The 21,631-nt window shown below is 38.3% G+C and overlaps 1 protein-coding gene, 1 long non-coding RNA gene and 1 other non-coding gene across 7 annotated transcripts; 2 read left to right on the top strand and 1 right to left on the bottom strand.

Annotated features, from left to right (window-relative positions):
• The first annotated feature begins 1,723 nt into the window (after positions 1-1,723).
• Positions 1,724-18,205, top strand: LOC136279134 (uncharacterized). Of its 5 annotated transcripts, XR_010716743.1 has the most exons (9): positions 1,724-1,876; positions 2,152-2,249; positions 3,336-3,577; positions 4,258-5,009; positions 5,671-5,771; positions 13,843-14,024; positions 14,670-14,786; positions 15,337-15,473; positions 15,583-16,252. It is a non-coding gene; the product is annotated as an uncharacterized lncRNA (long non-coding RNA). The 5 variants fall into 5 exon arrangements; XR_010716742.1 differs by lacking the exons at positions 1,724-1,876; positions 2,152-2,249; positions 3,336-3,577 and adding exons at positions 16,289-16,383; positions 18,079-18,204 and having other exon boundaries at positions 3,589-5,009; positions 15,583-15,658; XR_010716741.1 differs by lacking the exons at positions 1,724-1,876; positions 2,152-2,249; positions 3,336-3,577 and adding an exon at positions 16,289-18,205 and having other exon boundaries at positions 3,589-5,009; positions 15,583-15,658.
• LOC136279133 (uncharacterized) lies at positions 16,133-19,729 on the bottom strand. Its single transcript, XM_066162621.1, has 6 exons — positions 19,526-19,729; positions 18,968-19,028; positions 18,470-18,733; positions 18,073-18,228; positions 17,065-17,233; positions 16,133-16,332 (listed from the first exon to the last, which is right to left on the bottom strand). Exons 1-6 carry the CDS (start codon positions 19,727-19,729, stop codon positions 16,152-16,154), a joined length of 1,035 nt encoding a protein of 344 aa, XP_066018718.1. The 3' UTR covers positions 16,133-16,151.
• A 1,084-nt stretch (positions 19,730-20,813) lies between these two features.
• Trnar-ucg (transfer RNA arginine (anticodon UCG)) lies at positions 20,814-20,886 on the top strand. The gene has a single exon. It is a non-coding gene; the product is annotated as a tRNA-Arg (tRNA).
• The last annotated feature ends 745 nt before the right edge of the window (positions 20,887-21,631 follow it).

Below are 21,631 nucleotides of genomic sequence, written 5' to 3'. Positions count from 1 at the left end.
TCTGAAAAGAGACCACAGTCCAGAACAAACCAAATACACCCCTTTATCGGGTGTTAATTAAAAGTTGGTTCAAAGCCAATGCAATGGGAGTTAACAAACTTAACAGTCTCATGAAAACAATAGCTGAAAAAGACGGTCTTGACAACTCTCACCTTACGAACCACAGTGCGTGAAAACGAATGATTCAAACATTGAATGATAAAGGTATTCCTTCTAGTCATATATAATGCAGTTATCAGGACACAAAAATGTAAAGAGTATTTACAACTACAGTCATCTTTCACAAAAAACAATGGAAAAGTATGTCAAGAATATTGAGCGGCCCGACTTCAATAGTTCAAACTGAAACACACTCTTGTCGAAATGACGTAACAACAAAGTCAAACGCCGACAGCAGCAGGGCTATTCGAGGGTGCTGTGCTTTACGGAAGAAATTTCAACATCAAGTCGTCCTCGTCTTCAACAGAAGCACATAAATAACAAACTTATAGAGGAATAACATGCATATTTGACTCTTCAGACGACGAAGACACTACATGAGTCCACCTTTGACATAGAAAGAGTCAGCTTCGTTGAAAAGCTAAGTACTTATTTTTGTCAAGCTTTTCCTCCTTTTTCTTTAGGATATTTTTGAATGAATACTTACGAAAATTAATTCGTTGCTAACTGTCATGCTGTAAGCTTAGGTAATTCATTTCAGTATTTAATTTCACCATTTCCAGCCTTGATTTAACTTGTAAGGCACTTTTTTTGTTAGTTCCATAGAATTAGCTTTCAAACTTAAGTGGATACTTGTAAAAGCGACTTGATAAATCACTTTGAATTTCAAGAAAATCTCAGTTCGTATATAATAAACAAACTCACTCTCGCTTAGCCTCGTTCGTTCGTTTTGTGAAAGTGGTCAACTGTACCGCGGGCACGCTAACACCACGGCTTTGTCCAGTAGTCCAGTGTTCAGTGCACTGGGCTCCGAGTCGGACGACCCAGGTTCTAGTCCTGGCCAGGGCAAGGCGTTGTGCCCTTGAGAGGTGCGGGGAAAAAAATGCGAGCTCCGCTTTTAGGCTTGGCTAAATCTGTATATTATGCTGGAGAGCTTGTTAGTAGTAGTCCATGGTTCGGCCGGACATGTTTGCTTGCCTATTTGACTGTGAGAACTCTGGGTATAGAATAGTTTCAACGCAAGGGGTCTTGAAACAGTTAAAAAAAACACCGTGGGCAGCTATGGAGGACTTTCCTGGTAAGTAACTGTGTTTTCTTCTCGATCCGTGCCTTATCCTTGCTGAAAAATATTAATGAAGAAAACACAGTTACTTACCAAGAAAGTCCTCCATGGCTGCTCACGATGTTTAAAACCCCCTGCGTTGAAATTATTCTGTACCCAGAGTTCTCACGGTCAAACAGGCAAGCAAACAAATCCAGCCGAACCATGGACGCTGGAAATCATCGGCTACTACAGACAAGCTCTCCAGCATATTACTCTTTTCTCGAGACCACCGAAAATTATACTTTACAAATTCAGCGCAAAAATCAGGTTTGTTCACGTCCCCGAGTCCCACTTCCCCGAGTCCCACGTCACAGAGTCCACGTCACAGAGTCCACGTCCCAGAGTCCACGTCCCAGAGTCCACGTCCCAGAGTCCACGTCCCAGAGTCCACGTCCCCGAGTCCCAGTCCCCACGTCTCAGTCCCGCTTTTAGTCACAGCCCTAAATCCCTCATATGCGGTGAAACATGGTTTACCTACCAAACATGGCCGAGGCATCGGAAGGCTGCGCGTTAGAGGACAAAGCGAGTTGTGCGCGAGTTTCTGCCGAGAATAACATAAGAAGGAGATTTGTGGGAACTAAGTCTAATGCTGGAAAGACGACTGAAAAACTCGTAGGTACAATGTTGTTGATATCGGCTTGTAATTCACTATGCACGTGCACACGTTTACGTAGAAGGAACAGAATTGTAATCGTTCCCACTCTCAAACCCATTTTTAACGCATTTTCTTCCTTTCTCTTCCTTTTTTTGTGGTATTCCTTTCCTTTAGGTGCACACAATATAATTTTTACGTTCATGTTGTACTTTAATATGTATCCTAAGCCCAATAATGATGTCACTGGGTGACTGCCATTGTACTCAGTGGGACTTTTGTGTTAAATTCATAGATTGTGATACGGTCATCATGGGGGATGTCATGTATGGTGCTTGCTGTGTTGATGAACTGGTTGTGATCTTATGGTTCACTATGGCTACAGCTGCTTGAGTAAGAGAAAAAAAATGTTGATAGACATCACTTAATCTTCTTCATCATAATGTAAACTCATATTATACCACAACTGAATCCTTTCAGCCTTGATCTTTTTCTTCTAACCTTCCAGTTTCACCTTTTGTTTCCCCTTTGTCTCACCTTATACTTCACTAAGTTCTCTCAAGTTGCCCTGTGTTTTTATTGCCCTTGCTTTCTGTTCTCTGCTGGTAGATATGTCTAAGTTTTGAATGATTTTTTTTTTTGAGGAATCCTTGCTTTATAACTTTGATGCTTGAGCAACACAACAGTTCAATGTCAGTAGCATGGTATTTTGATGCAAACAATAGTGTTGCAATCAGTGGCTATGAATGTATTAAAAAATTCAAGCTTGTGCTGGATTTGAACCCATGACCTCTGCGATACCAATGCAGTGGTCTACCATTAATGAGCTAACAAACCAACTGGGAGCTGGTCATTATGTTGATTCATAATAAAACCATGAACTGATGAATCAATTTTTTCTTCTTTTTTTTTCTTTTTTTTAATTGTGACTTATTTATGTATATATTCACTCAAACTAGCACTGGTGTGCTAAACAATAAGCAAGTTCAAATAAAGCTTTATTACTTAACTACGAATGACCATGAAGATAGTTGGTTGCAAGTTAGCACTTTCTTTTTATCAAATATGGTTATGAAGACTGAAAATGACACTTTATTAGACTAAGTTGTTTTGGTACAAGATATCCCTCATGAAATTTGACTCACTATATTTGCAACTTTTGGTCTCTTCTATTGATGCAAAATTGAAAGACCCTAAACAATAAGTAACCATATATGCAGTACTGTAGGTAAGAGAATGTGAAAAGGTTCATTATTTGTTCATTGTTCTATAGTTCCTATTGACTCAACTAAATCAAGATGTTATATGTATTTGTGGACATAAAGCTGGATGCCACACATTTTGTCAATACAGTCAGACACAATTTTGAAGCTGGAAAGTCACTTGCACTTTTGAGCACAATCCAGTTTGTGACAACACTTCAAGTATGTATTAAATGATTACACTGATAGGACAGTATCGGGATCATGTTTATTGTAGGTACAGTACTCTCGACTGAATTTATTGGTAGAGAGTTGGTCGATACTTAACCAATATATTGGTTGACAGTCAGTTGGCAGTCGGATGACTGACTGCTTCTTCTGGATGGGAGGAGCATCTCACATGGTTCTCTATCAGGCATTTTGTCAAGTTTCCATGACAACTCACTGGTACCCATTTCTCTCCAAGCTAGAGAGAGGGGAGAGAGAATGCAACACAGTGACCTGTGTAAAGATTATCAGGTAGATATATCTAGTTGTAAGTACTGTAGTGGTTTAGTTTCATTAAAAATTTGCACCATTAGGTCTGAAGCTATTTGCTTATAAATAAAACAATATTCTGAGCCAAGGATCACTGTAGTTAGGATGAAAATTAGGCAGTTTGTTTGTGTTTTCACCATGTCCGTTGTTTTGTCAGGAAAACTCCCATTGAGCCTTTGTCTTATTTCTGGAAGAATTGTTTGGCATTCTTCATGCTGTGTCCATGGCATATTTATTGTTTAGTGATGTTGCCTAGCAACAATGGTGCCCACTTTGGCTAAAATAATCATGTTTGTTCTGAGGACTAACTTAAAATCAATTAACCCTTTCATTCCCAAGATCTCATTAGTAATTCTCCTTACTGTCTACCATTTCTTTTGATGTTAGTGTGGAGAATTTGGTGCTGGATGAACTACAACTACCCTAATTGATATTTTCCTTTAGTTCATCACTTGTCTGCTTGATATTGTATTGATATTGTAAGGAGAAATTCTATCTTGGTCACTCATAGGAGTGAAAGGGTTAATCATTTAATTGGGTGGAAATTGAGTAAAAGTGTTATCAAAAACTAAATTGGGAAACAGATAAGTGGGTGTTATGTTTTTGATTAATGTGTTATTATTGCAATTATTCCTAGTTAAATGTTTGTTTTGTCACTGTAGTTACCATTTTGATTATAAGCAGCAGCTATCATTTAGGCACATGCCACCGACCACAGCAGGTACTTGTTTCAATTTTTTCACTGGAATGATCTTTAAACTTAAACTTTTTTTTTAGTTACTTAGGTGATGGAAGGCTCCATCTAGAGGCTGTCATGATTGCTAACCCATCTACACCAGCATACATGTACACGTAGAGAACCTCAAAAGGCAGATTTCTTTACGTGTACCAAATAGCCTTGCCTTGCATAACATGTAGCTTCATATTATTTCAATTGGTTGCAGTGCTCAACAGCTAGAGAGGCAGCAGATTGAGCCATCATTGAAGCCTGATTTTTTCAGACCTCTTTCGTGTAATTCTGTGAATAAAAATTCATCACTTTTTCGATTAAAAAATTGTTTGTCTCTAGTAAAGGCATACTGTCTGTGTGGACAGAGTGCGATTCCCGTCTTTTCCAGTGTTTTCCCTATGCCCTCACTAAAGCAGACCCCCTACCGCCTTGTACGCTTTGGATTGTTAGATATTGTATACCTCTCTGGGCCTTTGAGACACACAACTTTGAACTAAAATTCTACTGCACTTCCGCTTTCATCGCAGATACGATCCCTATAGCAAAGTGTTTTCCAGGGAATATTACGATATTGATGCCATGTTTCAAGCGAGGAAAGACGCCATAACTACAGCATCAAGAGCTAAGAATTTTGGATTCATTCTGAGTACATTAGGAAGGCAAGGAAGTCCAAAGGTGCTAGAGGTATTGCATACAGCTAAAATGTGAACATTTTATGAGTAAATATACTTTTTGAACGGAGTTCTATTTTGTGTGATTCAAAATTAGACCTTTAGTTGTGTGTTGAAAGTAATCGGCAATCAGTTCGCCATGTCATGGGTTGACTGACGTGAACAATCCAAGCTACCCTCTCAACCAATCAAGTGCAAGGCAAATACCAATCGTGACTCGGTCAATAATGTTGCTCTCACTGTACCTTTTAATTTTAGTTCCCATCGGGTTTTGATTATATTTTCCAACGTAGTGATTGGACATCTAGCATAACACATAATATGTTTTTGGTATTATCATTCTCACATCTAAATATAAGTTTTTCTGATGCAATTAACTGGGGAAGGCTGCAAATTTAAATTTAAATACTCCAGTTTTCTTACGATGTAATGTGTGGAATATTTTCGTCTATGCAGAGGAATCTCTATTTTTTGGGCATCCTTATTTAAACGTTTTCTCTACTTGAGGGACACAAACTTTGATTAAAACCCTTGTATTCGATGCCGTCATTGAGGAGACACCCCTAGTTCAGGGATATTTTGCTCGTGACGGTTATTATTCATGTTATCATCTTTTCCAAAGAGCTCATAAAACAGATTTCATGAATCCTTTCATCTTTTAATTTTATCCGCAGAAGTTAGAAGAACGATTAAGCAAGGCGGGCCTGGAATATGTAATTGTACTCATGTCTGAAATATTTCCGGGTAAACTTGGATTGTTCGAGGACGTGGAAGCGTAAGTTGCTTTTCTTTTTAAGATGTGAAAACTGCTTTCCGTCGATAAGATAAGATAAGATAAGAACCGTCTTCACGTAAATTCTGTTTTGTCAATTGTCCTTAACAAAAAATCGCATAATCATGACGTGAAATTGCGCCCAATACAGGCGCCAATGCGACTAAATTTTTCACTTTGGCGACCAAATCCTGAGAATTAGTCGCCAAATTGGCGACTAGAATGTTTCATCATAACCTTACCAAGAGATCTAGTGAATTAAAAAGATTTGCAAAGACAAATCCGCGGCAAACTTCCTCGTTAGGTTTGTTTCCAAAATGCAGCACATGCATCTCGATCGATAACTAGACGCCATCTTTGATTTAGGCGAGCTTAAACGTTGCATATCATCCATCCTAGTGTCCATTTTGTAGCACGTTAAAGATCTTTTCCCCTACTTAATTTCTAGAACGATGACAGCGTAAAAAAGAGGTTGTCTTGGTCATGTCATTCGTTTCCTGCTGTGTAGGAAATTAAATCATTGTCATTTTAAACATCAGAATCAACGAGTCTCTTACCTGTGATCTTTGATTAAAATCCTAAGAGGGCACAAAAGACTAGAAATAGAACGGCACTAGATACTAACGAAACAATGGATTGAAACACCAGTATACTAAGCTAAAGGAGAGACTAACGTAACAATCGAATGTAAGGCGGTCCTAAGACTGCGCGAGACAGTTACGAGATAGGTAATGCGCGGAGATGCTGTCGTAACAGTGCAATCAAAGAACATCCTAAAACTGCCTGAGATACCGAAGTAACAATCAACTGAAAGAGAAACTTAAAGAGAAAACAGAGATAGAAGCTAAAAAATTAGCTACTAACATAATCCAATCTAAGAAAATCCTAAAAATGCGCGAGACACTAACGTAACTTTCCAATGAAGGAATATCCCGAAAGTGGGCAAAACACGAACCAAACAATCAAAAGCGCAAAAGGGCACGAAGCAGTAGTGAATGAAAGGGAATCCTTAAACGGCACAAGATACAAATGCAACAATCAAATGATAAAGAATCTTTAAAGAGCGCGAGATACTAACGTAACAATCCGATGAAAGAAAATCCTAAAAGTGTGTAAGATATTAACGTTAAAATTAAATGAAAGAAAATCCTAAAAGTGCACGAGGTGCTGTGACAAAATGCAATAAAAGAGAATTCTTAAGGTGAGCGAGATACTAACGTAACAGTCCAACGAAGGAGAATTCTTAAAGTGCGCGAGGTACTCACGCAATAATCTAACGAAAGAGAATTCTTTAAGTGCTCGAAGTACTCACGTAATAATCTACAAAATGGAATTCTAAAAGCGGTTATGGTACTAACGTAACAATCCGAAAAAAAGAGAATCCTAAAAGTGTCCGGGATACCAGGGTAGTAATCGATTGAACGAAACGCTTTTAGTCTGCGAGATACCAACCAAACAATTGAGAGAAAGAGAAATTATAAAATAACGCGCGTGCTTGCCCTATATAAGTCCTGTTAAGCCGCTATAAACAAAATATTAATTATCTACGCACGGGCGTGCGTAAATAAGTTGACGTGATCAATTTTTTACCTAGCTTTCCGTCCTGTTAAGCTGCAGTGCAGTTTTCCTTCTCTTTGAAATATGGAAGAAACCAGCGAAGAATTGCCCAATTTTTCTATCGGCATTGACCTTTTAGGTCCTGATGCAACAAGCAACAAAAATAAAGCCGAAAAAAAACTCGCAATTTGCACGTTTCGCAAATTTTCATTCACAGTTATCGGTTAACTGGATCAAATGTTCTCCCTCAAACCAAAGAATAAAATGTGGCGTGTTTTTGACCAGCCAATGGGGACGTTTGTTTACTTTTTTTGTGCGCTGTGAGAATTTTGAATTTTGTCGCTCTGTTATAAAAGAATTTGCTCATGCTTTTAGCTGTACGTATATCGAGTTATGGGTGCACTTGGGAAGTTTGGAGAGCACTCAAAAACCTAGAGTGGCTCTCGGCTGCGCCTCGAGCTACTCTTACGCATTTTTCGTGCCCTCCAAACTTCCCGCGTACATCCATAAATCGATGTAGGCACGCTAAACATGAACAAATTCTTAACTTAAAGTGCCCGTGATAACAATACAGCAATCGATAATAAAAGCAGCATAAAAGTGTGAAAGATACTAAAGTAGCAATCCAATCGAAGACAATGCTGAAATGCGCATGACAATAAAGTAACTTGAATTAAAGAGAATCCTGAAAGTGGGCAAGACACTAACCTAACAATAAATTAGAAGATAATCCTAAAAGCTCACGAGAAATTAACTTATTTATCGAATGAAAGGTTCTAAGATAACAAACCAATAACAGAAAATAGCAAAACTGGGCAAATGATTAACGCAACAAGTGAAGGAAAGAGAATCCTTAAGGTACACAAGATACTAAGGCAACAATTAGTTGATCGGATTACCGAATGAAAAAGAAAAACCAGAAGATAAGTCTCGGTCAGCGAGTGTTCTAAAGCCAACCCTCAGAAGTTGGTCGTACTACATTACATCTCCTTGCGGGCATTGGCATGTCGCAGTACTATCAGTGGTTATGAAGGAAGCGTGACTTTTCTATCTGTTTTTTTTTTCCCTTTCATGGAATTCGTTGTACTCGCTGTAGATTTTGTTGAACTTTCACCTTCACATGAGAGTGAAATATTACGGTTAGGAAATTTCGAAAAACGTCTGAGTAAAATTAAAGTTTAGTCAGAGATGCTTTTAAGGATTGAAGTTAGAAATATGGAAAAAGAGAGATTCAATCGACTTTTGGTACGGGATGTGCCTTTTTTTTTCTCCTCTGTTGTCTCTCAAAGAAACTCTTCGTGCTTCCAAAGAAGGTTTCTAGAGTTTCACGCTTTACAAACGAGAACTACACTCTCTTCCGAAACTTACCAAAACGTGGCCAAAAAATTCAAGCTGCCAGGATATCCACGCCTCAAAGCAATGGTGAAATATTCATGTGCACGCACAAAAAAAAAGTCCACATCAATGACTTTTGTTTCAGAAACTCAATATGCGAGTTTTACTTTTTTTTCAGCCACTTGCTCCAACGGAGGCGATGCAACTATGTCATCTGAATATAAAAGTGAATGAGTGTAACAATCGAAAACCGAGCTTTACCCAATTTTGACCCCATTTTACTAATTGTTTGTTTCCGAGTATCTTTGAAGATCGACACACTTAAGAAAGATGAGTGTCTTTTTTGGTGCCAAAAACAGAACCCTCAGATATGATTTTCTTAGCGGTTGTTGTGACGCTACCTTCAAAATTACTTTATCATGGTTTCTCGCCTGCGGTTGATAAAAAAAAAAATGAAACAAACTTTAACTTTTCCTTGTAGAGGAAACGAGTGTCATCGGTGAATCTTAGAAACTTGGGGAAAATAACTCTTACCTTAAATTTGAGGAGAGAATTTTATAGATAAGATTAGCGAGCAGTTTTCAACAACCTGTCGTGATACTACAGACATGAAAGGAGACAATACATATTTCACCAAAGCCTTTCGCTCCATAAAAAAAAACCTTTTTGTAACAGAAAAATGTAAGGTGGAATCGAAGCATTACAGAAACTTTGAAGAAAAATCTTGCCTTTGAAGAGAGTATTTAAGAGCGCTTCTCTGTTAAAATCAAACATATCGCGGCAAGGGTGGAAAATTAGATTTCTTTCTTATTTTAATGTTAGATAGGCTAGGCTACAACTAAAATCACTGGATACTTTTTTTGGCAAAATATCTTTTTATTTCAGAGAAAAATACAAATAACAAAATTCCGTTAAAATCGACATTTTTAGAAGCAAATTATTGCACAAGCTTGAGGGCTTCGCATTCAAAAATGAATCACAATCTCGTCTTTTTAACTCTCAAATCTTCTTTTTCAACCTCATAAGACCTCACAAAACGATTTTTGTATACACTGCGTTCCTCTTTGCGTGTAAAATAATTTAATTCCGAAAGCATACATTTCTCTTCAGTAAAAGTACTTTGTGAGCAAAGTTAATTTTCAGCATGTGCTAAACCTTCAAATGGATTAAGCTTTGGGCGATATAATAATGAAAAGATGTTCTAAATATTACTGTAAAAATTTCTTTGGGCAAATGATTGAGAGCGATACGAAAGCTTTTCAAAGTCCGTTAAAATGCAGTCATTTGAACTTTCGCAGTCAACATTCCAGTCGCGAGTCACACACATACTTTAATATAATTCAACCCATATGACGCCGGAAAATGCACATGGGTACACATTTCCAAATGCTATAACCTCATTTGCCTTAGAAGAAAGATCCAAAGACCATTTTACTGTGGTTATCTTGTCGCTCGTCGTATTTATAACGTCCGATGAAACTGCCTGTCAATCTGCAAACTGTCACCAACCTTCGTTATAAAACGTTTGACATCTTTCTGCACTGTGGCATCTTATCCAGCGATTCAGTTGACTGTGAGTGTTATTCGGTTTGTGGTGCAGTAGATCTGATCGATGCTTAGTAGCACTTCACATATGTTGCAGTCAACGTAGTTTTGTATACGGAGAGTCGTCACGCAATGCAAATCATACAATGGAAAGTTATTTTTTAGGGGGTAGGGGAAGGGGAAAGTAAAAAGACGTCACTACTGCTAAGCTTTTTTGTTGTTGTGAACATCGAAATCTCTTACATGTAAGTTGCAGAGATCGAGCCTTTGGCTAATACTCGTTGAAAAGCTAAATTTGGCACCTGCTAAAAATAGTAAGCCTAAGTAAACAAAACCTGGTTTATGGTAATTACACGAAGCCCATTGCTCGCTGAGAGGCGGGGTTTCGGACTGTTTTTCACATATACACGAACTTACACTGTCAACTTTGTTACATAAAAAATGGAAGGTTGTTGTTCGTTCAAGTCGCTTATTGGCGGAGTTTGTGGTTACAACACTAGAGATCGAATGCGTGAAACGGAAATTGTTCCTTTACTTTCATGCACCAAGAATATCGCAAGTCACGAGTCGGCTTTCAAATTTATCGGTCCTGAAGATGAGGTCGACCTTATTTTGTGCCGAGCGCACATATGTCGGCCCCTCTGTGGTTTAAGGTTTCAAACGGTAATTGGGTCTGTTAACAGTGGTTAACAGTACCAATTCCTTATGCAAGCCCCACCTATTGGCCACGGAGCACCCCCAGCCTCACATAAGCCACACATTCCCACCACTGCGTTTTGTAGCATGGTGTTGTAAAAATGTACAAAAGGTTCTCTTTCATGCTATTAGGGTATTTCTTGCAATTTTATTGGAAAGAAAAACACCCCTAATAAGTACGATAGACAAGCGCTCTTAAGATTTTTGGTTCAAATCTCATGTTTCTGAGAGAGCTGACAGGACGGAGAGGCTGGAGTGATGAAAATCTTGCATTTGGAATAGAATCTTTTGAGTTATTTGTTTACGCAAGGGAACGTTGCATTGAATGCAGTAGATCCTGGCAAGAAGCACCTCAGGTTGTAAAAGGTGTGATTCACCAGAGCTCGGATCACTCGGAGTTCTGGAAAATTTTGGCGATCAAGGCAACTGACAAAGGTACCCGTGAGCTATCGGTGCAATTTCTTGGCGATAATTTTTGGGTACAGGGTTAAATCGCTTCTCGTCCTGGAAAAGATGGCGTTTGGGCAAGACGTCTATGGACAAATAGTTGAATATATTTGCAATATCTATTTACCAAGAGATTATAAATAGTTTGTAATCTCTTGCTTCTTACTGAAATTGAACCGGAGTAAAAATAATAATTTCCAAACGTTCAATATCTAAACTGTATCACGATACGATAACATGCGAAATTCTCCAATACATAATGTCTCCAATATATGTATCATCAGCTTCACCGCCACAGTTTCATACGAGTTGTTGTTCTTATTGTACAATATTTTCAACGACCTGAGTCACAAAAAATTCAAAATTTTCCCTCCGAGTAGTGATAAATCTCTTTGAAAAAATATTTTCCGTTCGTTTGTAGATTTTTACGGAGTTTTGATTTAACACATAGCTACCTCTTCAATTTAAAAAAAAATCAAACCTGAATAACAATACAAATTCCCAAAAGTTTTATAGTTTAACTGTTGATTGATACGTTAAGTTACCTAATAAACTTACAGTGTATTTAGGAACCTCAAGCAAACTAAGAGGGCTACGAGGACGTGGCAATACAAAAAATTAAACGGGCAAAACAATAGCTTAGCGCGTGCATTTTAGAACTTTGTACATTTCTAAGCCGTCCTCTGTATGACCACAACGTGAAATAACCAAAGTTTGCATGGTCTGAGAACAGAACCGATGTGGCAAATGATTTCAGTTTCCATTTGAAACTCAATGCGGTAAGGGACGGTAAACACATCCAGTCTTTTGCAAAATTCTAACTAAAACATAAATTCATTTTTTAATCGACACCTTCTTCGGCGTTTCACTCCTAACTGCAGGGCGTGAAATTAATTTTTTTCAGATAGCCACTTGGCTCCTAAATTCTTCAAAGTGGTAGCCAATTCAAAAAAAAGTTGATCGCCTTTTTCAAAGACAAACAAAACCTTTTGTTACGCTGTCAGCTTTTTAGATAGACCCTCCAAAATTAAGGGCCTGTTCACATGGAGGTAGGGGACCCCAGGTAGGTGAGGTAACCCGCCTAGCCGTGGTCGAAAAATAAAACGCGTTTACATGCAATCTTACAACCCCGGGGTGCTGGGGTGAGGTTTCTTGAGGTTGTTGTTGCGCTTGCAATTAAGGAGTTTGAGTAGAGGCGTCCCAAGCTCACATCTCGAAAAAGACGAAAGATTGATTCTCGGACACATGTATTTATTTATGAAAGCGTCACGAGTTGTGTTACGCGGTGTTTGGTTTTGCGAGAAACCCTTGACTTAATACGTTATACAGAATAGTTTGGGAAACCAATTATGGTCGATTTACAACGTTAAATATTGCGAAATGTGAACATTTTACACTCTTTGTGTGTCCGTTGCGGTTTCTGGTGATTTCTGTCATGAGACAGCTAGGAAATATACAAAGTTTTAAAACATACATGTTTCGCTTTTGAGCTTTTTACCATGAATGCGACCCCGGCTAGGCGGGTTACCCCACCTTGACACGTTTACATGGCAAATTGTCACCCCGGCTGACAGGTTTACCCTACCTGACAAACCGGGCAACCCGCCTAGGCGGGTCACCCCACCTATCATGTAAACGTGATCAAAATAAAATAAGAAATTGTATGGACAGGCGGGTTACCTCACCTACCTGGGATTCCCCACCTCCATGTATACAGGCCCTAAGTTAGGGAAAGGATCTTTAACGTGCTACAAAGTGGACACTAGGATGGATGAAATACAACGTTCAAGCTCATCTAAATTCAAGATGGTGTCTAGTTATCGATCGAGGTGCATGTGCTGCCACTGGAAACAAAATTAACGAGGAAGTTTGCCGCGGATTTATCTGTATCTTTGCAAATCTTTTTAATTCAATATATCTCTTGGCAGGGTTATGATGAAACAATCTAATCCGGCGGCGCCAATTTGGCGACTAATCTTCAGGATTTGGTTGCTAAAGTGAAAAATTTAGTCGCATTGGCGCCTGTATTAGGCACAATTTCACGCCCTTAGGGGGTGAGGGTGGGGGCTGCACGTTGATGACACAAGGTCATACATCGGGAGCGCAAATTGATGTGTAAGTAGACGATGAATGCAATGCAAAATACAGATACTTCTTTGTAGTGATATAAATTTGTTGACGAGAACAGAAATTCAGAGAAATTGTTTACTAGCACCAAACATGTCAGAGCTTGTGTCTTTGCGATCAAAACGTTTAAAGTTCGAAGTCCGTAAGCTCCCCATTTGAACTTTATGACAAACTAACCATTAAGAGAAAAAAATCGCACATCACATAACCTTTATGTACAGTATTTAAATGGCATTAAAACCACTCGTACTTGTTAAAAGTTTCCAGAGCATTGTGGAGACCTAGATTAGAAATCAAGTCATATTTGGTAGCGGAGCATTATTACACGTGCTTTTCAAACAAATTATATATTTTCTCATTCTGATAGGCTCCGGCCTCTCTAATATACGATATACGTCATCCTTTGGTGAAATACAACCCCCAACGGAAATCTTCCCACATCTACCATGGAAACTGGTTTAAGATACTACCACTGTGATCATGGAGGATGATGAAAGGAAAATGAAGGAGACATATATTCTCACATATTCCATCGGGAAAGACATCCAGGTTTATCTTAGAATTTTGCAACATTAAACTGAAGAGAAAATCTGGTAGAAAAAGAAAGAGAAACAACCAGGACGACAAGTATAAATATTTTATTTCTCAGGCCCTGTTTACAAACAACTTCAACAGCGGAAGCATAAGGAATAAGAGTTTAATGAATGAGTTGTTTGGAATAGATTTCATTTTTTCATTTTTGAGTGTAATTCACGCCTTTTCCACGCTTTGACCACGTCTAAGAAAGGCCCCCTGGCCCAACGGATAAGGCATCTGACTACGAATCTGGAGATTCCAGGTTCAAATCCTGGCGGGGTCGCTGCTATTTGAGTAAACAAACTTTGTATCCAATGGATTATTTTTTTATTTTTTTAAGTCACCTTTCACCAAGTTATGAGGCCAGATACCACATATAGGGCGTAGTTATGTTTGCTACCGTAGCATTACTGCATTTGCTATCAAAAAGTATTGAATGTTTATCGAATATTCTCCGGCTTCTCTGATATAGGTCATCCTTTAGTAAAATGCAACCACTCCCAGTTGAGTTATGATGCTTGTCACATTTGCTTGTTTTCCCAAGTAATAAGAAGTCAACTTAAATTAAACCTCAACACAAGTGAAAACTAAAGCATTCCTGGTTATTTTCTCCCGTAGATGCAGCAAGCCATGATATCAGCTCGGAAAGTGTGCTTTGTTACTGATGTGCATTGCTGAATTGCAAGGAGCTAGCGTATTAGTTTCGTCGTGATATGCCAAGGGATCAGCTACCTGGCAAGTATTTCAAGATTCTGATTTTTTTCATCACTTTAATGATTACATGCTGGCAGGATTGGTAGACTCAAATTTCGGTCACCAACTTAACAAAACTAGGACAAAATTACAGACACAAGATACCCATTGGTTAAACGTATTCATAAGTGAAAACATAGTCACTGTCACATAACATGCTATTTAGAGCGCTTTGCAATGGAAAGTCGTGAAACCAAAACCAAAGTTATCCAGGCGGCCAATCAGACGAAAGGAGAAAACCTTTAAGAGCCAATGAAAACTTAAAATAAAAGCAATCAAACGGCCTGAAGGGCGGGGAAAACGCGGACGACCATTTCGTGATTGGTTTTAGTTTTGCGTCTGATTGGTCGAGAGAATGGTGACAGTTCTCAGGACCAATCACAAAGCGATGTCGAATTACTTTCGACACCCAACTTTAAAGGTAAATACTATTGCTTTGATACATCGTCGAAGTACAATCATGATACGCTAGCTATCCAGTTGGTGCTGAAAACCAATTACGTTCTAGAATTTGATATCGATTTGATTACAGACGAGGACATTATGTCAACCCTAAAGGTAACCCTTTGTGCGCATGTCCTTCCTCACCACAGCGACAGTGTATAGACGTGCTGATTGTTATTGGAGTAAAAATTGCCGAACTCAGAGGACCAAACCACTTCATGCAAGGTAAGGCTCTAGCTAGCAATAGTCATGCTAAGTTATGCTCTCATTTCAGTGTCTAATTGGAGGAAAAAGTGTTGATATTCAGCGTGCTCTGTATTCTTTTTGTTTTCAGTCGCTTCAATCACATAGCTGAGATTATCTAGCTGAGATTATCTCCATCAGCAAGAAGTTTGCCCAACAGTTTGCCGGTACCTATCATAATGCAAACATATCCCGGCATACTTTTTCAAATTGATATTATCTTCGAAACTATTCACCTCATTTGCATCTCATGTTTATTTGAATAAAAACGAGACAAACAACTTTGACAAATTTGGTTAGCACTCACCAAATAATTATCAAATATGACAATGCTACATACATATTTACAAAAGCTTTAAGAAATGATGTTCTGAAAATTGAAATCTTTATACCTTTACACATAGTTGTTTGATTTATTTTCTTACAAAAGTTTTCAAAAGACAATGAAATATAACGAACTCAAAGTAACAAACGACGCCCAGCTTTGAAGTTATTGAACAATTAAAAAGATAAAAGACTGTGTCGCCCACATTGACGATGATCTGTTGAATAAAAAAGAGAATCCGAGTGAATGTTACGATTTTAAGTCAAACGAAAGAAAAGGTAGTACTACAGTTAACACAATGCTAATTATTGACAGGTTTATTTTTGGCATTTGATTTACTGAACAGCACTACACCTACTTCCGTATATTGTCTTACTGGCCAACACCTTACGAGGTCTTACGACAATGTTTGAACTCAGGGAGCTTATAACAGGCATTTTACAGGTTACTATTTTTTTCCCATTGGAAACAGTGCTTGCCAAAACAGGATCTAATGGGTGATGGTAAGAATATGGACTCCCCAGACAGTTAAAAAAAGAATGGGCGAGGAAGTACCAAAGCTGAGAGGTACATTGACAGTTCTAATTGTCTAACTGGTTCGTCACTAAAACTAAATATGTGCAATCGTATTTCACAAGTTTTCTTATTCATACCTTTAGCTAGCTCAGTGCAGGCCTTTAAATTTGATCTGACATTCTTCATGGCCTCAAGATCATTCGCTTTGACTGGAACGTTTGTAACTTCAAGACATCCAGCGTTTCCCAATAGAGTGTCAAACCATGATGGTTGAAGGTCAAAATAATCTTTGCCTAGATAAAAGATAAATCAATTTTTGTTTTAGTTATGATGGCAATGCTGAGAATTTCGTTTAAGCATAAAGATACCTGGGATTTTTAGCTTACCAAACCATAGTGAGTTAAATTGAGCGAGACACTTTTCTAAACCGCCGCATAAACCGTGATCTTGAGCAAGGAAGCAAGCTGACTCTTTTTAATTAAATTACCTCCTCCGAAAAAGGGCTGATATGACTGGATAAGTCACGAGTCTTAGTCTTTAATGCAGAAGAAATCGTCATAGTTTGAGCTTAAACAAAGTTGGAAGCAGGGATGTGTGTTCGTTTTGTAACGCCTCTAGCTATCTTGGAAAAGAAGTTCACCTTAATACCAGACGGGTTTGTTACTTTCAGAATACACTACTTTGTATAGATGTGGACTATTACTTATATAGAATGGTATTTTACAATTTTACATCTTCATACCTTTAGCTGGCTCAGCTGTGGGGGCCTTTGAATTTGATTTAACATTCTTCATGGCTTCAAGATCTTTTCCTTTAACTGGAACGTTTTCAACTTGAAGACATCCAGTGTTTTGGGATAGAGTGTCAAACCATGACGGTTGAAGGTCAAAATAATCTTTGCCTAGATAAAAGATAAATTAAGTTCTGTTTTTTGATTGCAATGTAGAGAATTTCGTTTCCACATAAAGATACCTAAGATTTTAGCTTACCGAACCAAAAGTGAATTAATTTCAGCGAAACACTTTTTCTAAACCGCCGCAAAAACCGTGACCTTGAGCACTCGATAAAAGAACAAGCTAACTCTTCAATTAAAGCTACCTCCTCTGAAAAATGATTGATCTGGGTGGGTAAGGCATGAGTCTTGAATGCAGCAGAAATCATCACAGTCTGAGCTTGAACAAAGTTGGAAGCAGGGATATGTGTTCGTTTTTACCCCTTTAGCTTTCTTGGAAAATAAGTTCACCATAATACCAGAGGAATCTGTGTTATTTTTGTATGATGTAACACCTCATGAAGTTGCTCACTGAATTTGAGTCAGGCGAGTACATTGCAAAAGTACTAAAGCTGAAGGGTACATTGACAATTCTAATTAGCTTAATAGGTTCTTCACGCTCAGAAGACACTACTTCGCACAGATGTGGACTATCACCTTTGTAGAATCGTATTTTAAAGTTTCCATCTACATACCTTTCTTCCTGGCTTCAAGATCTTTTGCCTTAAGTGGAACGTTTTCAACTTGAAGACATCCAACGTTTTTTGATAAAGTGTCAAACCATGACGGTTGAAGGTCAAAATAATCTTTGCCTAGATGAAAGATGATTAAAAAATCAAAGCTGATATATGGAAGAACATGCTATCAGTTCTGAGTATCTAACTGTTTTGTGACTCGTAAGACTACACTGCTTTCGCGCAGGTGTGCACTGTAAAGGAATGGTAATTTACAAGTTTCCTTCTTCATACCTTTAGCTTGCTCAGTGAAGGCCCTTGAAGAGGATTTAACATTCCTTATGGTTTCAAGATCTTTTGCGCTAACTGGAAAGTTTTCAACTTTGAAACATCCACCGTTGTTGGATGGAGTGTCAAACCATGATTGTTGAAGGTCAAAGTAAGCTTTGCCTAGTTTAGAAAAAAAAAAAAAAAAGTAGCAGAAATAAAAATAAAAGTGCATGGAAGAACAGTTAATGAAATAAAAATATTTATTTTTAGTAAAAGATGATGCAGACCCCTCTTTCCTCTCCAACTACGTCCCATAACGCTTCCCTGGAACACAAAATGAGTTCATAAAAAACAAGGCAGTCGTATCAACCGCGTTGTCACCACTCAGTTGATGCGACGCCATCCCAATTTACATACTCACCATTAAATATTTGTGGTTTACTCCGGGACTCTTCTACTTCCGTTTTATTCTTCTGGATAGTAAAATTAAAGCCCCCCTCGAGCTCGGCAATGTTCTTCCTTGCCTCCTGTAGCTTTTTGTCTATTGATGCCATTTGCTTAACAAAATCAGATTGAGTTCTTTGCACAGTTTGTTTTAGCTGGGACAGTTTTCCTTTGAGATCAGCAATGTCTTTGTCTGTCCCAAAGAGAGTTTGTTTAAGAAAGGCGATCTCCTTCTCTTTAGCTGTTAAAAAACAAATGAATATTTTAAGTACTTAGAATATTGGATTGAACAAATTCAAGGTTTGAGTGATAATGTAAACTGGGAAAACACAAAAAACGGAACTATTTATGACGGAACGAGAAGCAGTAGGGAGGGGGGAGGGGGTAAACGACTTATTATCAGTGGAGCATCGGTAACTCCTTGTAATCCGCGCGCACTTTTCTTTTCATGCATGCGTGACCACATAAAACTAACCGTTAATCTCTGTTTCAAGGTAGATGATCTTCTGTGTTAGTTGTTCCTTTTCTCTCGCAGACTGAAAAAAAAATTTGCCAACATATTGATTTCTTAATTAATGAAATTAGAAGAGAGCAAAAAAGCTGGGATACAAAGCACTATCAACTTTTTTATCCAGCTTGAAGATGGTGGAATGTCGAAGAGTGGCGTCATAATCTAAAAATTTCATTTGCGCGCGCTTTTTCACCTCTCCACGAAGAAAAAAATGTTCAAACTCAGTTACCTGAACGCCTTTAATGCAGAAAAGTTCTAGTTGCGTTGAATGTTTCTCCAATGTTGGACGGACTTAAAATTGAGCTAATTTTGGAGGGAACCGTTTTACAAGTCAAATCGGAACTAATTACGACCTATTTTCAAAGCTTATATATTGAATCAGGTAGTTTTGCGCGTTCGCCTTTAAAATCACTTGAACTTCCTTTTTCCTTGCCCCTTCGGATAACAAATTGTAACTTTTACAATAACTAAACCTACTTTTTAAGGAAAGAAAAAAGAAGTGTAATGATGAGAAACGCCCACCTCATTAGCCATGATCCGTGCCCCATGTGAGGCCTCTAAAGGCTCATGATAATTCTCAGCAGAACGATTTGTGACATTGACTTCCTCATCAAATATTCTCGCAGAACAGGATTTCCTCACAGACTCTTTGTCACCTGAGTTGTTTTTGTTCATTTTGTAACTGATGTCTTCATTCAAAGCATTCGATAAACTAGAAAAATGCATTCTCTTTCACGGTGCTATAGCATGAACTGAGCTCTTAGTGCGAAACAAAGTTTCGATTTGTTTATGACTAGTTGCATGGTAACGTGTTTATGCCGTCACATTGTGGCATCACGCCGGATTTGAAGTATTAAGTCTGGGCACTAGAATTTTGTTGAAGCCAACCATAGTTGGCCATTATAACGTTTTTATAATGTGAAATCGATAATGGATAACACGGGAAATATCAGCGGACAACGATGTACATAGAACCCTTCACAGCAGAATAGTTGATGTCATTGAGCGGGTTTCCTTCGTCCAAAGGAAAATGTGCGAACATTTAGTACATTGTTTAAAGAATGCTTACTCCGTGTCCAGAGTGCCAGCGATCACGAAGATGAAAATACCGAAAACAACTGAATAACTCCAAAAGACTTTAGGGGTGATGGCTTTTACGACTAACTGTGTTAACGGTAATGTTTTACGATTAACTTTAAATACGACTAACGGTTAAAAATAACCTCCCCTCAAATTTAAGCCGAAATATTAAATAAGCACCCGGGCTCCTATTCGAGGAAATAGGGTAACTGATTTAGTTTGAGCAGAAACTCAGAAATTACTCTTTGCATAAAACGAAAAGAATGCTGATATTTGTAGAAAGGAACAAATTCACAAGCGAAAACGAAATACGTGTTTTGTCCTATGCTGGGGCCTGTTAACATGGAGGCGAGGGACCCCAGATAGGTGATGTAACCCGCCCAGCCGTGGTAGAAAAATGGCCTACATACAATCTCACAACTCCGGGTTGCCGGGGTGAAGTTTCTCGAGGTTGTAGTCACGCTTGCATTTAGTGAGATTAGATGTCACTTAGTAGCGAAGTGAGGTAAAACGGTGCCGTTTATTTTCAAACGTTTATCAATTTTCATTTATTTTCCTCTAAGGGTTTCTATTTGAATGAGAGCTAAAATAGGATTATGGTTTTGTCTTCCTCTTCGACATGGGTGAATTGTTCTGAAAGTGAATTGAATATTTCTTCGGAGCGATTAAGCCTCCTGTACACCTGCAGGAGAATTGCCTCTTTGCTTTGACACTAATCTGTCTCAAGAAAGGCCCTGTGGCCCAATGGATAAGGCATCTGACTTCGAATCAGGAGATTCCAGGTTCGAGTCCTGGCGGGGTCGCTGTTGTTTTGGTGAAATAATCTTTGTATCTTCTGAATTTCTTTCATCCTTTTAATCGCTTTCATGAAGTTATTAGTCTGGATAAGAAATTAAGTTATGTTTGGAAGAAGAACATCGCTACACGTGCTTTTCAAACAAGTTATTTGTTTTTGCATTCTGATTCCAGCTTCGAATTCTATAATATACGACATAAGTCATCCTTTGGTGAAATAGTACCTCCACCGGAAATCCTTCCGCATCTACCATGGAAATTGGTTTGATTTATCACTGATCATTGATGATTTCTGTTCTCCTCAAAGAAGAGTCAAATCAATGATTATGTAGGACGATGAAAAGAAAACGAAGAAGACATACTCTCACATATTCCAGAGGGAAGGACGTGATCCAGGGTTTATCTTAGAATTTCGCAATATCAAACAAAAGTCGCGATTGTCGTCAGTGTTTACAGAAGTATTTTACTTTTTTTCTAAGGTTAAATCAAGCTCTGCTTATTTCATCCTTGTGCAAAGAATCGAGAGAAAATCTGGTAGAAAAAAAAAGAGAGAAACGACTAGAACGAAAAATATAAATATTTTATTTCTCAGGTCTTGTATACATTACAACAGCAAAAGCAGGAGCAAAAAGAATTTATTGAATAAGTTCTTTGTTGATTGGGATAGATTTCATTTATGAGCATAATTCACGGTTTCTTTTGTGCTCACATTTGCTTGTTTTCCCAGTCTTCATTGCGGTCTCTGGGGAAAAG

The sequence above is a fragment of the Pocillopora verrucosa genome, chromosome 2 (assembly GCF_036669915.1).
Source record: "Pocillopora verrucosa isolate sample1 chromosome 2, ASM3666991v2, whole genome shotgun sequence".
Taxonomy (NCBI): Eukaryota; Metazoa; Cnidaria; class Anthozoa; order Scleractinia; family Pocilloporidae; genus Pocillopora; species Pocillopora verrucosa.
Note: the sequence above shows the minus strand (reverse complement) of the source record. Positions and strands in the feature narration are given on the sequence as shown.

Excerpts from the sequence above, each read along its gene's own strand:
- LOC136279133 (XM_066162621.1), bottom strand. The coding sequence starts at position 19,729 with ATGCATTTTTCTAGTTTATCGAATGCTTTGAATGAAGACATCAGTTAC. Across the intron at positions 19,029-19,525 it reads CACGGATCATGGCTAATGAG|TCTGCGAGAGAAAAGGAACA; the intron begins GTGGGCGTTTCT and ends TTTTTTTTTCAG. Across the intron at positions 18,734-18,967 it reads CCTTGAAACAGAGATTAACG|CTAAAGAGAAGGAGATCGCC; the intron begins GTTAGTTTTATG and ends GTTTTTTAACAG.